The 15,625-nt window shown below is 30.4% G+C and overlaps 1 protein-coding gene across 1 annotated transcript; it reads right to left on the bottom strand.

Annotated features, from left to right (window-relative positions):
• Positions 1–5,106: 5,106 nt before the first annotated feature.
• On the bottom strand, positions 5,107–14,595 carry LOC109806066 (cyclic nucleotide-gated ion channel 4). Its single transcript, XM_020368415.3, has 7 exons — positions 13,927–14,595; positions 11,036–11,251; positions 9,140–9,453; positions 8,037–8,145; positions 7,655–7,891; positions 6,015–6,101; positions 5,107–5,912 (listed from the first exon to the last, which is right to left on the bottom strand). The coding sequence occupies exons 1-7, from the start codon at positions 14,524–14,526 to the stop codon at positions 5,397–5,399; spliced, it is 2,079 nt and encodes a 692-aa protein (XP_020224004.1). The 5' UTR covers positions 14,527–14,595; the 3' UTR covers positions 5,107–5,396.
• Between the last annotated feature and the right edge of the window lie 1,030 nt (positions 14,596–15,625).

Genomic DNA, 15,625 nt, shown 5'->3' with positions numbered 1-15,625 from the left:
GATTTTCTAGGGTAATGAATGAACAGTGACATACCTTGTTGTGTGTGACCTATTTATAGCATCTGACATGGGCCTGAGCGTGATGGGCCCTCTCAGATATTTACCAAATTAGGTAATACGGTACTAATTGGTTGTTAGGCTTTAATCATGTACTTACCTTTCTTAATTGTGATTACCGTTATGACTTGTTTAACTCTTCGGCAAGAGGCCGAGCCGACTATTCAATACTAGTCGGAACGGCAAATGACCGAGCCGTCTAGTCCGTATACGGCAGCTTGTATACTTTCCGGTACGATCTATGTCGGAACGATACTTGACCGAGCCGACTCGATGAGTGATGATGGTCCATATTGGCGTTAACCAGACTGATGTCGGTTCTCGACCTCATGCCGAGCCGACGTTGATGGTGATGCTTGTACGTGGCTTACTATGCATGAGTGTCTGACGAAATGGCACGTGTTGGCCCACGTGACCGATACGGTCTCTCCGGTACATTACTTTTTCGGATATGTTTTTTATCTCTAAAATTTAGAATAATTTTATTCTTGTTCTTCAAAATTTACTATTTTTTTAATCTCCAAATTTCATTAAATTTTGTTTTTAATTCTTAATCTTAGACAACATTAATAATGTGTCGTATGTGACAAACAAAGTAAACTTCCACAAATATCTTATGATTAGTATAGTTGAATTTTTTTATAAAATTAAAATTGTAAGAAAAGATCAATTTCAACACCAATTAATCAAACATCTTAGATGACATGCAATCATTAAGCTGCATTTAAAGTGTCATATAAACAATTAACATATCATATATTATGTTCCATTAAAGTTAATTAATAATAGGAAGAAAAAAAATAATCAAAAGGTTAATGTGAACGTTTCTTAGTCTATCCCCTTCAATCGTCTGAATATTTTCTAGTACATTTGGACGAATTTAAGAACATATGTCAACAGATTATTGTAACAGTTTGAATTTACTTTATATATATCTATCATAAATATTTAGTTTAATATATATATATATATATATATAGGTTAATATTGGAAGATCCAACGCAATTTTTTTTTCTATTTTCAAGAGCGTCTTATATGTGACAAGACATAAAGTACTACTAGTACAAAAAATGTATTACATCTTAGTTATTTTGAGCTTTTTACGTAAAAAAAAAATATCAACGTAGATGCGGGAGACGTAAATCTATGTTAGCAGTGTAAAACCGACGTAAATTTACGTCGGACATTACCAAGGACTAACGTAAAAAAGTAGTAAAAAAAATAAAATAACAAGTGAAAGCAGAACGGGCCGTTCTGCTTCATAGAACAACAAAAAAAAAAGGCCAACAGCCCATACAAATAAAACAACCAAAAAATCGAATAGAACAGATAGTCACAATAGCAATGCGAAGCAAAAAAGTGTTAACGAAACCCTGATTCATACCTGATGAACTGCAATAGTGTGCGAATGAGTAACAAAGAGTTCACCCCACTATGCAGAAAACAAAAAAACAATTTAGTAACAAAGGAGAGGGAGAGGATTTACAGAGAAAAAAAATGAAAAGTGATGAAGAATGAATGCGCACGGTGTGCCTCGCATTCTCTTATTCAATTTCGCGTCTTTTTTTTACGTCGGACCTGGTAGGGTCCGACGTAAAATGTCAAATTTACGTCAGAGACAACATACATCCGACGTAGATTTGACTTTTTACGTCAGACCCTACCAGGTCCGACGTAAAAAAAGTTCGCGAAAATTACAAAAATGTCACCACGTTTTTTTTACGTCGAATTTCAGAATTTCAGACGTAAAAGGGGTGACGTAGTAACCTTATTTTGCACTATTACGAAACAAATGATAGGAATTTATATTTTTTAATTAAAATATCCAAGGTTCGATTTTAATTTTAAATATAAAATAAATTATATTGAAATAACAAAACACATCTTATATGCGCTCATGAACTTTAGTGATACCACATTATCAATACTATGATTAGTTACACAAAAGATATAACTCATGATATTAACTGAGTTAGACATTCTTCTAACATATTTCACTTATTTTTCTTTTTTAACATTCTTTATTTCAACAGATAAAGTAAACTCTACTACAACCAATTTGGATCCTCTTCATTTTTTATTTTTTATTTTTATGTTCATTTCTTAAATTTTTAGGAAAACAAATAAAATGAAGATAATACATTTAAAGAAAAGTAAAATTTATGTTCTTAATTTTTATTTATTTATTTTGAGATATGTTCAAAGAATTGCTGAAATGGAGACATAAGAAATAGAGAGGAATTTACTCCGGACACGTTAACTTACCTACGTATTATACGTTCCAATATTTAGTACGCCAATTGGCGCACCACCTGTCCACCTCAAGTTTTTAAAAGCTTCTTTGTGAGACTCTGTTTCATGGTTATGTTCTTGTTAAATAATATCAACACTTCCTCATATCAATGTTTTCAAAGAAAAACAAAATACCCTCCAAGAGTATATAATCAAACACACGAATGTTACGAATTCTAGATCCAGAAATCCAACATTTTTCTTTGATGCCACAGCTGGGGGGAGAAGCTTTGTTTATACCAAATCCCAATCTGATGATGGATACTCTTTTGATGATTGCCTCATACTTCTTAGGCTTTAAAATTTAGGGTTTAGGATAAATACTAGGAAATAAGGCTTTCACATTGTGATGAGATTATTCGGTAAAATATATATAAATAAAAAAAATTATATTATTTTTTAATTTTTATTTTTATATGTTACACTATTAAATATTATATTAGTTAAGTAATGATAAATTATTTAATAATGTGAAATTTTAATAATTAATAAATATTAAATTGATATATTCAAGATTTAATTTTTTTAAAAATAAAAAATTAAATATCTATTATAAAATAGAGAAATTAAAATTATATATTGATAAAATATGATTATAAACTCATCAAAATAGGTCGTAGCCCGTGGACCAATTCGGTCTAACTATTGAAAATGGGTCAGATTGAGTTAAAATAAATGAAAATTTTATAATAAATAGGTATATCTAAACCTGGTCCACTTTCACCCGGCCCACCCGAGTTGAACTTTTGGTGGTTCGAACAACCCATCATCAACCCACTTTTTTTTTTTTTTTACAATGAAAATTTGATTATGGCTTGTAGTTAATTTTGTATGATGGAACATTGAAACTTTTTATTTTAGACTTTTATCATGGTTTGTATTTAATTTTGTATGATGAATTATAACTTATAACTATTAATGATACTAATTTTATAACTATTATACTAATTTATAATTAATTTTAAGTTTTAAATTTTGTTGATAATTTTTTTAAAAATTTTTGGTGGATTGATAGGTAGGCTTGTATGACTTACCAATCCGTGATGGGTCGGACCGAACAAAAAAATTCTAAAAAAATAAAAATAAATAAATTGAATTGAGTTGGCCCATTTTTTAAATGAGTCAAGATATACCTACTCACATAAATCATGTTGACCCGTTTTGATAGTGTGTTCCTTTGTATACTCTCACAAATCTAATAAAACACTCATTGCTGCATTAATAATCTCATGATTAACAAAATAAATGTTCCAAATAAACGATTCAAATTATCCTCGTAAATCAACGTAGCACCATCAAATGCTAAAAGAAAGACAATATTTAATTACATCATAAAACTAAATTATATATATAAAAAAAACTGTGAGAAAAATGTACAACTGTTTATAAAATGACATGAAGAGAAAAATGAAAATAGAGGAATAAGAAGAAGAAAACCTACCTCCCACCTGTACGACCCTAATCTAGTAACTTAATCGATTTCAGTTATCAATCCAATTTTTAAAACATTGGATGTGAATGTGTTATTGTTTCTTTCTCTTCCTTTTCTTTATTCTTTCTTCTTCAACAATTAAATATCATACATTTTGTTATATTTTATATTGTTATTTATCTTTATAAGTTCTTGATGGATTTATTACAGGTGTTTTTTTTTGTTATTGTTATTTTATTTTTGGGTTGTAGCACTTATTTTGGCTATTGTTTGTGATTTATGATAAGTACATAATTAATCAACAGTGGCAGTAAGGAAGTCTACTTGGGAAGTTTCTCCGTTATTGACTTTGTTGTATTGCTGGGTAGGCCCTTATTGGGCCTACTTTTTGGTGGCTTTTTTTTATATCTGCATCGCACACTAATTAAAAATTAAACCAGAGTGAAACCCAAGCAGAGATGTATGATATAATTTTTAAATAATTTACTAATCATTGACCTAAAAAAAGTAATGATTAAGAAAATAATAATTTTTTTTACATCACATAAAGAGTGCAATGATAAATTTCATACGTATTATATCTTATTTATACTCTAAAAGTATTTTTATTTTTGTTTAGACAACACATCATTTCAATTAAATCTATTTAGTAAAAAGACATTTAAATATATGTAAATAGGGAGCATTTGTAATGTGGCAGAACTAATATTTTAATTAAGGATAATCATAAATTAGCATAAATAATTCAAGATTTAAATCAAGTTTATGTTTCTTATGAAGTTGTTTAATACCTCATGCAATTATTAAAGAGATATCCTACTAGTTCTCATACTTACTCAAAGAGATTCTTTGACACCAGAAATGAACTCCTCTGATAAACTTTGTTGATTCTCAAGTCGACAAGTAATGTTTTAAATTAAACTGAACACTATTGAGTTTTGATTAATTATTAAGTAGACAATAATGTTTGATCTAAGAATTCTTAACGTGTCATTAATTCTCTATTCGATAGTCATGAAAGTGTTATTCCTTATCTACCATTCTTATCGGTCAAAAACTAAATAAATTTAAGAAAATCTTTCATATACTTGACTCAAACACAATACCTTATATGTAACAAATAAATAAATAAATTATTTTCTCATCTCACTTTTTAAATATCATAACCAAACAGTCTGAAATGTTGTTCTGAAAAATGATTTTACTAAAATTTAAAAACAACCGAACCTCAAGTAATTAGCATTTCATCTTACAAAGCTCATCAGTTAATTTAAGAAAAATGCACCGAAGAATGATTACTAAGAAGTACCCAAGTATAACACATATTCCGTTTAATGTCAGATATATGCAACGCCCTTATATTCTTATTTATTGTTTTGATAACAATGTGATTGCTGTTTTTTTTTTTTTTTCATACACAACACTAGAACTTGTACTTACAAGACTAAATTCAGTATTATTGGAAGTTGGTTAATACCCTTAAATTTTCCTGGTACTAGTGTAACATAAATGAGTGTAGGAGATAAAACATGTGGAAACTGACTCCACAGAACTGCATACATTAGGTTAAGCAAAATCCACATACATGGATTGGTTAATTTAATTAATGATATGATCAGCAGTCAAAGTCATCCTGATTAGGCTTGGGTGAGGTTAACAAAGCAGTGTAGAGACGAAGCCTATCCTCTTCCATGGAAGTGCACCTTGAAGCAGGCCTACGTGGCCTTATAAAGGACAAAGAAGTCAAAGTCAAACGGTGCCTATACCTCCTCCAAGCCAATTGAATGGCCACAGCAGCCCAAGTTCTCCACCCTGGTGAGTAATACCTCGCACTTCTCTTCACCTTTTCCTTCACAAATGTGTACCTAAAATGTTGTGTCACATACTTCACGTCTTGGGCCTCAAGCCCAAATGCCTCCGTCGTTTCAAGCGTCACCAATGTGCTTGAAGATGGTGGAAGCCGTTCTATAAAGGGCCTTCTTAGACACCATGATAGTAACTCGTCCCCACTGAAGTTCCCTGGCCCTAGCATGCAGCAACTTTTCACACCGTCTCTTAGGACTTGGCTACTCTGAAGGTGACCCCTTACTACAAATAACATTCTTTGAACCGGGTCTCCTTCTCTTGTTATCTGCATGCACGTAAAGTGTATATATATAATTAACCCTCACATTCTAAGAATATGTGCTATTAGTAATATTGTGATTCAAAGGGATGTATATATAGAGCTTACTGTTTCTCCTTTTGTGAATACAAGTGACTTCACACGGTCGCAAATGTTCTCTAGCACCAAATCATCCATATGCTGAAACAGTGGCACCTGAACAAATATTAACGCGTTAGCAATTAAGCCCTCTTTACTTGGGCCTCTGTATCTTTAGAGCCCATTAAGGTAGTAATCTTAATCTCCATGGTTTTGTTTTCATTGGCTTTTGACATTTAGTCATGGTACTTACATAGTACAATTTAACTCTCTAGAAACAGAATTGTATGTGTTAGTTGTTCATATTACTATTACCAACGCTACACAGAGACAAAAAGTAAAACAAAAGATTTCAAATCTCAACTAGAAAGAGGGCCACCAAAAAGAAAATTCACTTCATCAAGTAATCAATTACAAGCATGGAACAAAAAAAGCAATCAATTACAATGCAACAAGTGAAAAAAAACAGGATGAGTGGAAAAAATTCCACTCTGTTGACCCGTTCTCTAATTTGGACGGGTTTATAGATTAGATATCTAAGATTTCAATGTTTCCACTTTAAAGTTTAGTAGTTTATATATCGGTGTCGTGTTCGGTGGTGGTCATGTTTGATGTTTCTAATCTTTGGATATGATAAAAATGTTGTGTATTAAGGTACCTGTACGTCCTGTTTGCGGCCTCTAAACCAAAATCACAAAAGAAAAAGATGTGATCAAAATTTGATAGGAAATGGATTCAATGTAGTCGGAAACCACATACATAAATCATTCAAATCTTAAAACAAATTTCTTTTTTTGTCGTACTATAGATATCTGTGAATTATTGGATCACAGACTAATGCACTTATGTAAATAGTTTAAAACTTTTTTACACATCACAAATATTAAATACAAAATTTCTGACTAAATAAATCATTTTTATAATATGTAAGTTCATGATATTTAACTAATATGTCAATCTATCAAGATTTCAACACGTTTTATATATGATTTCTAATGGTAAAATATATGTGGTCTTATCTTCATCATTATTTATTAATGATTGTGTAATGTATTTTTATTTGGGTCGATAGAAAGAATTACAAACTACAGTATTTAATTAATTAAGTAATTGTAGATAAAAGAAGTGATCAATTGACTAATGTTTTATATAAGGAAAATTCTACGGTACCCGGTACAGCCATTTATTTTTTTTTTTATTGTAATTATTTGTTTTATTTTTATTTTAATTTAATATTTTTAATAATTTATATTTATAAAAAAATTTATATTTTTATATTATTTTTATATTTTTTAAATTTTATCTTAATATAGCATCTATTATAATTAAATAGTTTAATATTAATATTTTGTTAAAACATTTTAATTTTTTTTTGTGTTAATTTTTTGAATTTATAGTATAAATTAGTTTTTCAATTATATTATTTATTATTTTTCTTTCTTATTTTAATATTTTTATAATTTTATTATATTTTTTGTTTTTAATTTTTTTAATTGTATTACATATAAATAAAATTTGTTATAAAAATTGACCTTTTAATTATTTTTTTAAAATTAGTCTTTTTGATAGATTAATCTTATACAAATTTTTAATCTAAAATTTATGTTATTTTGAATTTATTTGTTCAAAAAATAAGGTGCAGGTACTATTTAAAACATAAGATTAATTACCTGTCTGACCAAATCCAAACAAAGATGGTACTTGATGTCCCTTCTTAGTCCTTCGGGGAGATTTTTGATCATCTGGCATTCATCAACCCCACGCATGGCAGCCCAACGCTGGCGCTCATAGTTTCTCACGCGCTGCCGGAACCCTTGCGGCAATCGCCTTTTGCTCATCCACCATTCGATGTTCCTCATCTTCAATTGCATTGCTTGCTTCTTTGATGTCGTAGCATGCAAAAACACCTACACTCGCCTCACCAAAATTTAACTTACACGTCACCAACATGCACCATATCTACCTAGTTAATTTAATAATCATATGCTGCTCCCACCATAACTAATTAATTAACAGTTGGATCGTTTTCTTATTATGTATATGTGCATGTACCTTGATGTTTCCAATCAGCATAGTGACTAGAAGGAGGCCACTAGTCAACACAATAATGTTGAAAATCACTTCTAGCCGCTCCGTTGTGCTCTCTAGGTTCCCAAAAGTGCTGGTCACATCAACAATCAACAATCAACAATCAACAATCAACAATCAACAATTTAGTAGGGAGCACGATGTTAGAGTAACTATGAAGCAAAAACTACATCAACGTGGATCCAAATAATAGCAACACCCTGATTTGATATTTCTTGACGCTGAAATGCATATATGCACCACTTACGATGCCCATATAATTGCATTTTCTTCAAAATTAGTGTAACATAAGTTGTTGGAGATTTAACATCGCTTAGTAATAAAATTAAATTAGTGTAAATAAATGAGGTATAATTTTCATAGTTTTGTAAAATTTAATTAGATTCTAATTATGAATTGATAATAACTACACGTCTTTTTTTTTTTATAGGTTGGATTAGACTCTTAATTAACTCATTTTTTAAGACAATAAATAATCCTTACCTTAAAAATTGTTTAAGTTAGACCCACTTTCTAAATTATATGTAATTCTCCTTTAGAGTCTATTTGATACAAACTTAAACATATTTTTGAAAGATTTTTTTATCAAAAAATACTCTTTATTTTCGATAGAAAAATTCTTTAAAACGTTTCTAATTAACTTACATCTAAACATACTCTTTATCTACTATTTTAACATAAATAATAATTATATATCTCCGAATAATAACATGCATAAATGTGCTTTAATTTGGGTAATTTCAAAAGGAAAAACTTATTTTATATTTAAAAAAAGGGCGTAAAAAGGCAGTGGAAAAATGGTCCTTGAAGCGATGGTATTGTTGAAAAGTTAGAAAATAATTTTAGGAGGAGAATATACAGCATATATGGACATGGGCCTGACAATTTTTGTATCAAGCTTTTAGCTGTCACTATAGAATAGATCATGAGCGAAGAGAGAGCGAGATAAAGGCGTTTAATAAAACAAAGGTTCGTCAAAAGAGTACAAACATAAAGCATATGCAAAATCATCATGCAGGAGTGCACCACAAAAGAGAAAAAATAAAAATAAAAATTAAGGGTAGTACCTGAGAGTCATGAGGCCCCAGAAGATAGGGAAAAGTATTTTTTCCAATCGGCTATCATTTGTGACGAGTTGAACAGTCCATTGATATGCACCATAGTCGTAGTTATCAGGACCATCTAAACAAGTAGACCTTGCTTCCCTGTTATTCGCCCATGCCAACCTGGTTTTGTCTGTTACAAAGTTGGTGCCTCCATAGTATATAGGCTCTTTACAACACAGTGTTCTCAAGCCACAACCACTTGCTTTAGCACACTGCTCTTCTAGGCATTTTGCTGCCCTTTGCAACCCCAGCAAGTACCAACATGCACCTGCTGCCTATACACAAAAGGCCACTTACTTAAAGAAGTTTCCCTTGACCTAGAAAAAATAACTTATACCACATATATCACTATCTATTTCCATAAATTCCTCTATAAATACTCCTAAAAGAAGAGAATCAAAAGTAAAAAAAATTATAGCTTAAAGTTATCTGATTTTTTTAAAGGAAAAAGTTAAATGGGAGAGTGCATTTATATAAAAATCAAAGAGTAAATTACAAAGACTCTCTCAAAGTTTTTGTAAGATTGCGCGTAAGTGAAACAAGTCCTTTGGTCATTTAACGTTTAAGTAACTTCCTTACATATGTTGATCAAATGTAATAATTTTTAAATAATTAAAAAAATTAATGTAATATCAAAAGGGTATCGGTGTAATTTTTTAAAAATAATTAAAGGAGTTAGTGTATGTGTAGAACAAGTAGCAATATGTGCAATTTCATGAAATTTTGAGAGGTATTTATGTAATTTACTCAAAATCAACAAATATAAGTTGATTTTAACTTAAAAAAGAAAAAAGAAAAAAAATTATATTTTATAACTGCTTATAAAAAAATTTATTTTATTGAAACATTATCTATATGTCACTGTGTTTACAGGGAACAAATAGTGTGACCACCATTTTGGCTACCCTAAAGGTAGGTTTAATAGGACATTGGTTCTGTCTAGTTGTCAATATTTCATCTTGAAAATAACGGCTATCTACTCTTTTGGACTATTGGGACCATAATCCAAAGTTTGATTACGTTTTGAAAATCTTTAAGCTGAGTTGAATAAGGTAAATTATATTAAAAAAACTTATGGATATTTTCCCCCTAATTATATGTGACTATTCGTCCCGTGGTCACTATTGATTTATTTTTCCTAACAGATAATAATTAATCAACTTATCAGCAGCACGTTGATCAAGAAGTACAGTTATACTATTGTTAACCTTTTTGTAGTCCGGTCTATATTCATATACATTGATTAACTTTGAATTCATTAAAAAAGAATGCGCTCCTTTGAGTCAACTTTCTTGTAAAGGGTTTGTACAACTTAAAGCACCTCGATATCCCCTCTACTTTTGGGTGAATATTCATGTCATTTCTAGATAATTTAGTGAATAGTAAACTCCCTATGGGAAGCCATTGTTCAACAAAATTGCCTTATCGAGAAAATATCGTTTGTAAATTACAATTATGGGAGAGTTTATATCCGCCTTAAGCCCTTAACTATAATGGGATCATTAATCACCCATGTAGATATCTATAAAGCAAGGATTCTAACATACACACTTCAACATGGTTAATGTCCAAAATATAAGTAATTGGGAGAAGACCCGTGGACACACAACGCGCGTAAAAAGAAAAGAAACTCAAATGAAATAAAAAATTATATATAAAACTTAGCAATATAATAAAATATCTAAATTAATAAATATATTTCATATTCTTGATATTTACCTTTATTTTATGATTATGAATCTCACGGTAGAATATTAAGAAATATTATGTTCCAATACAAGCACTTGTTCTATTTATATATACTATGTAGAGATAACGATGGCGTGAAAAGAAATTAAGGTGTGTATGATCACTTACATGGGAAGCTACAAAATAGGCGATGAGGTTGAGGGCGATACCCCACCAAACGGTTCCAAAAACGTAGCCAGAGAGGTTTTGCATGCGACGCAAGAGGCAAACGGAGTGATAAATTTTGGGAAGGTATTGAAAGAGAAACATAATTATGAACACTGTCATCACCAACGTAATTGATCCTTTCTCCAACAGAGAGGGAATTGCCACCCATAACACAATCTGCACATCACAAACATAAATTATACAAATAAATCTTTTGGTTTTTTCCTTCCCACATAACTCTGCCACTGTTGCAAGCCCTATAACTCTATAAGTATAGTATATGAAGCCAATCTCTGAAGAAAAAAATATTAAGAACGTAATTAACTACATAAACTCACAGTTAACAAGAAATTGGTACGTACGTTTTTCACTCGTGTAAAAATGTCATACAAAAATTTGTGTACATCAGTACATATATATATCAGTGTTGATGCTGATGCAGTGGTGCCATCGATCTAAAACAGTCCGAAATGAAAGCTTCAAATATATAAATAAGTTAGATAAAATTTTATATATATATAGTGATGCTCACTTGCTCAGTATTTATGTAGCAATATTCTTGAGGACCATATGTCCTCTAAATGAAAAAGAATGTCACTCAGTTCTAATAAGGTGGATTACATGTACAGCTCTAATTCAATTCTATAAAAAATGTTTTTATATATATATAAAAATTATTTTATTTTTAGTCCACGTGTAAGATTTGAATTTTTCTCAATATAACTTTCTTGTCTAATACTATTAAGTTCATTGGTACATGAATAAATGATAAATAATTTTATTTTAATGATTTAGAATAGTCAAGACTTGAATTTTTTCTAATACATCCTTTCATACTAAGTAATAATAAGCTTGATACATAAATTAATAGTGAACGACCTAACTTTTTAGATAAAAAATTTAGATAACTTTAATACCATCTTAAAATACGAGTTATTAAGTTAATTTAACTCTATAAAATTAACTTGTAAAGTAAAAGTTATTTCTTATATTATATATTTTCTAATTATCTTATCACTTATCAACCTAGAAAGGTTCACACGCTATGCCATAAAAGGATGCAGATCTTCTGCGATTTAAATAAATACTACTGCAATGTAATTACACAAATGGTTAAGCACGGTGTAGTATATGAATTTGAGGAATTCTGATTATTGGCAACTTATTGTGAAATGCTGTGTCCTTATAATGCCATATTTCATTTCCGTCACGCTGACACAAGTAGCGGGAGCTACCTTTTAAGGATAATGACAAGCTAGCATATCTCTAGCAATGTGGGTTTAATATATAATTAATGCAAATATCGTATAAAAATTTATATGATATATGATATATATATATATATATATATATATATATATATATGTGTGTGAGAAGAATAATCCAGTGATATTGATATAACTTTTACTAATTATTATATTGTCTAATAATTTAATATTAAATAATTATTTTTCAAAACTTATTATTAGATTGAAAAAAATTTATTCTTAAATTATATAAACAAAATTTTATATTAATTTAATGTGATTTGATATTTTATTCATATAGATCAAAATTAACATAATATATACATTTTAAAATATGTAAAACTATGAATAATTTAAAGATTAAATTGTTACTCAATTTTAAAAAAATTTGACCAAAATATATAAAATAATATAAAATTATAATTTAATGATTGAATAAAAAATTCATATAATATAAAATTATTAAATAATATAATAATTGATAAAAAATTATATCTTGTTTCTCCCATTTAAATATAAAGCTCTTAATTATAGTCATTCCTTGCCCCTACTTGAGTAGGGTTTGATGAAATGCCTTTATTTGGTCGGCTTCTTTAATTATTCTAACACTAGTTTGGACAAACATTGAATTGCCTAGAAATTAAAATACATGATTTCACAACAATATTGTTACCCAAAATTTTAACCCGCTTACTGATGGGAAAAAAATAGAACTAGTAATTGTTAGGTGCAATTAAGTATATACTATTAAATGAATTAATGAAATTTGGATGGAGTTCGTCAATTTAACCATGATGATTAAATTAGGAATTTAGGATGCACACTCATCATGCCAGAATAAAATAAAAAAATTTAATGAAAAGACGTGTAATGAAGCTTTTGGAAAAAAAATAGGAAAAGAGTCGTTCCAAATTTCTCATATTCACAAGATATGCAAGGATCCAAAGGAAATCAATTCGGAAATTTTACTACATATGTCGTTGGTGCTTACATTACTACCTTTAATTGTTTTCCAATTTTTTAATTAGTGTCCAAAGTACTCTTTATATAGTCTTTATGAAAAAAATAGTACTTCAATTTTCTCTGTGTATAGTGACAGAAAGACCCAAAGTTATCCTTAATCAGATAAACTCCTAATCACAATCTACCTCTCCACAATAATATACCAAATCCAACTTCAACATAGCTGAAACACAGTCACATGCAGACATGGTAAGTGTGAAAAAACGTTCACATGATGAAGTGTAATACTGGTAACCATCGCAGTCTCCATGCATAAAAACAACAATCAGTTGCATGCAATTTGTCGTATCCTTGCTAAGTGTCCCAAACCTCGAACTTCAACCCTCCTCTCAAATTAACATTTTATCAACAAAAAAAGTTATATATCTATATAATTAATTAATTATTTTAATAATTTTATTGAATAACATATTTTATTCTAATAAGTTCATAATTTGATACTATCATTCAACATAAATATATTATGAGAGTATAATGTTAATGTAAAATCCTGTGAATGAATCATAGAATGTGAGTGGAAGGTGGATGCAGAGAATGAATAGTAAAAAATGACGAAGAATATAATGGTGTAAATTAATTAACCTGGGGAATAGGGAGGATAACAAAGAGGTCAAAGAAGAAGGTCCTTTTAGCGGTGAGGTAGTGAAGAGCAAAGTAACGTGGCGTGGTGGTGTCTGCGGAGAGAAAAAAAGAGCGTCTAGCGATGTTGAAGTGGAGCCAGATGTTCCAGAAATGCAAAGCGTCGGTCATGCAGCGGAGGACGGTGACGGTGATGAGGAGCCAGGCGTCGACGAAGAGGCACATACACGTGTCACTTATGGAGAGCGCGTAGAAGAAGAGCGGGTCCACGAACAACCCCGTCGCGCACACCAGCAGGAACACCCTGTTCCATTCTTGGACCCACTTCCCTCTCGGTTCCACCGCCACCGCCGCCGCCACCTTTCGCCGCAGGCCGCCGCTCTCCGCCTTCTTCGGCTCCTCCTCGAAGGCGCTGCCGCTCACATTGTTGTTGTAGTCGTCGAGGTCGAGGTCGAGGTCGCTGTCGTTGTCGTCGGAGGAGTAGTAGTAGTGCATGCGTGAAACACGTGAGTCGTGGTGGTCAGGTAAAGTGTGATTGGTGGCCATGGAGGAGAGGAGAGGAGAGTGACTGAGTGAGAAGCATCGGGCGTAAGAGAGAGACATAAATAATTGGAGTGGGAAGGAAGGTGCGTAGGAGAGAGAAGTGGGGAGCGTCCAAGTCCAACAACTCTTCTTCGTATATTATACGTATCAATATCAAATATAATATAATATTACTGCCCACCAATCTATACTTCCACTCAGAAAACCACTACAAAACATACGTATTATAAATCCTACGGTCTGTCATAAAATAATAGTTTTCATATATGATACGCTATTTTTATCTGTTTCAGCTTAAACACTTAATATACTTCCTGTGGAAAAAATTACAAATGTACAAGTATAATAAATGTTATAATATTATCAGAAAAATATCACCAAAAATAATAATATTTTCTTCTCTTTTATTTTCTTACCAGATGTTTATCAAATAGGTTAAAATTTTCATATTAACTATAAATAAGTTCATAATAATATATATAAATGGAGAGAAAGCTTTGTCTTATAATAAATTAATTTTATAAGGTGAATTAGGTTTTAATTTATTTATTGAAATGGTATCAAAGCTTATATTTTAGTTGAGTCAACTAGAATTGGAGTATATAAATTTTTTCTTAAAACTTAAATTTTATAAGTTTATATTTTAAGAAAAATTAGAGAGAAGTTAGAAAAAGATTTTCTAAAGCCCGAACACTTTCCTTTATCCTTCATTCCTTTGATTCGTCTTCATTTTCTCATAGCTAATTGAAATAGTTTGTTGGTGATTCACAAGGAATTCGTCTTCATTTTCTCATAGCTAATTGAAATAGTTTGTTGGTGATTCACAAACTTGTGGAGCTAAAGTTCTTGAGTCGAAGTTGTGTGACTTCATTTCCTCCATTTACTTCATGTTTAGGAAGATGAGATGATGATTTTCATTGTTGTGGTGGTTTAAAGTTGTGGATTTTCTCAAAAGTTGTTCATGGAGCTTAATGTTTGATTCTTATGATGGGTTGGTTGCATGTTATTTATAAAGTCATTTTGGTGTTGAATGTGTTTATATGTGATGTATAGCTAGTTGAATGTTGGAATTTGGCTTATTTTCATGTGGATTGACCTCTAATTAGGTGTAAAACTTTTTTTTTTTATCAGCCAACAAATATTTATATTATTATATATA

This window comes from Cajanus cajan, chromosome 10, assembly GCF_000230855.2.
Source record: "Cajanus cajan strain Asha chromosome 10, NIPB_CcT2T_4, whole genome shotgun sequence".
Lineage (NCBI taxonomy): Eukaryota > Viridiplantae > Streptophyta > Magnoliopsida > Fabales > Fabaceae > Cajanus > Cajanus cajan.
Note: the sequence above shows the minus strand (reverse complement) of the source record. Positions and strands in the feature narration are given on the sequence as shown.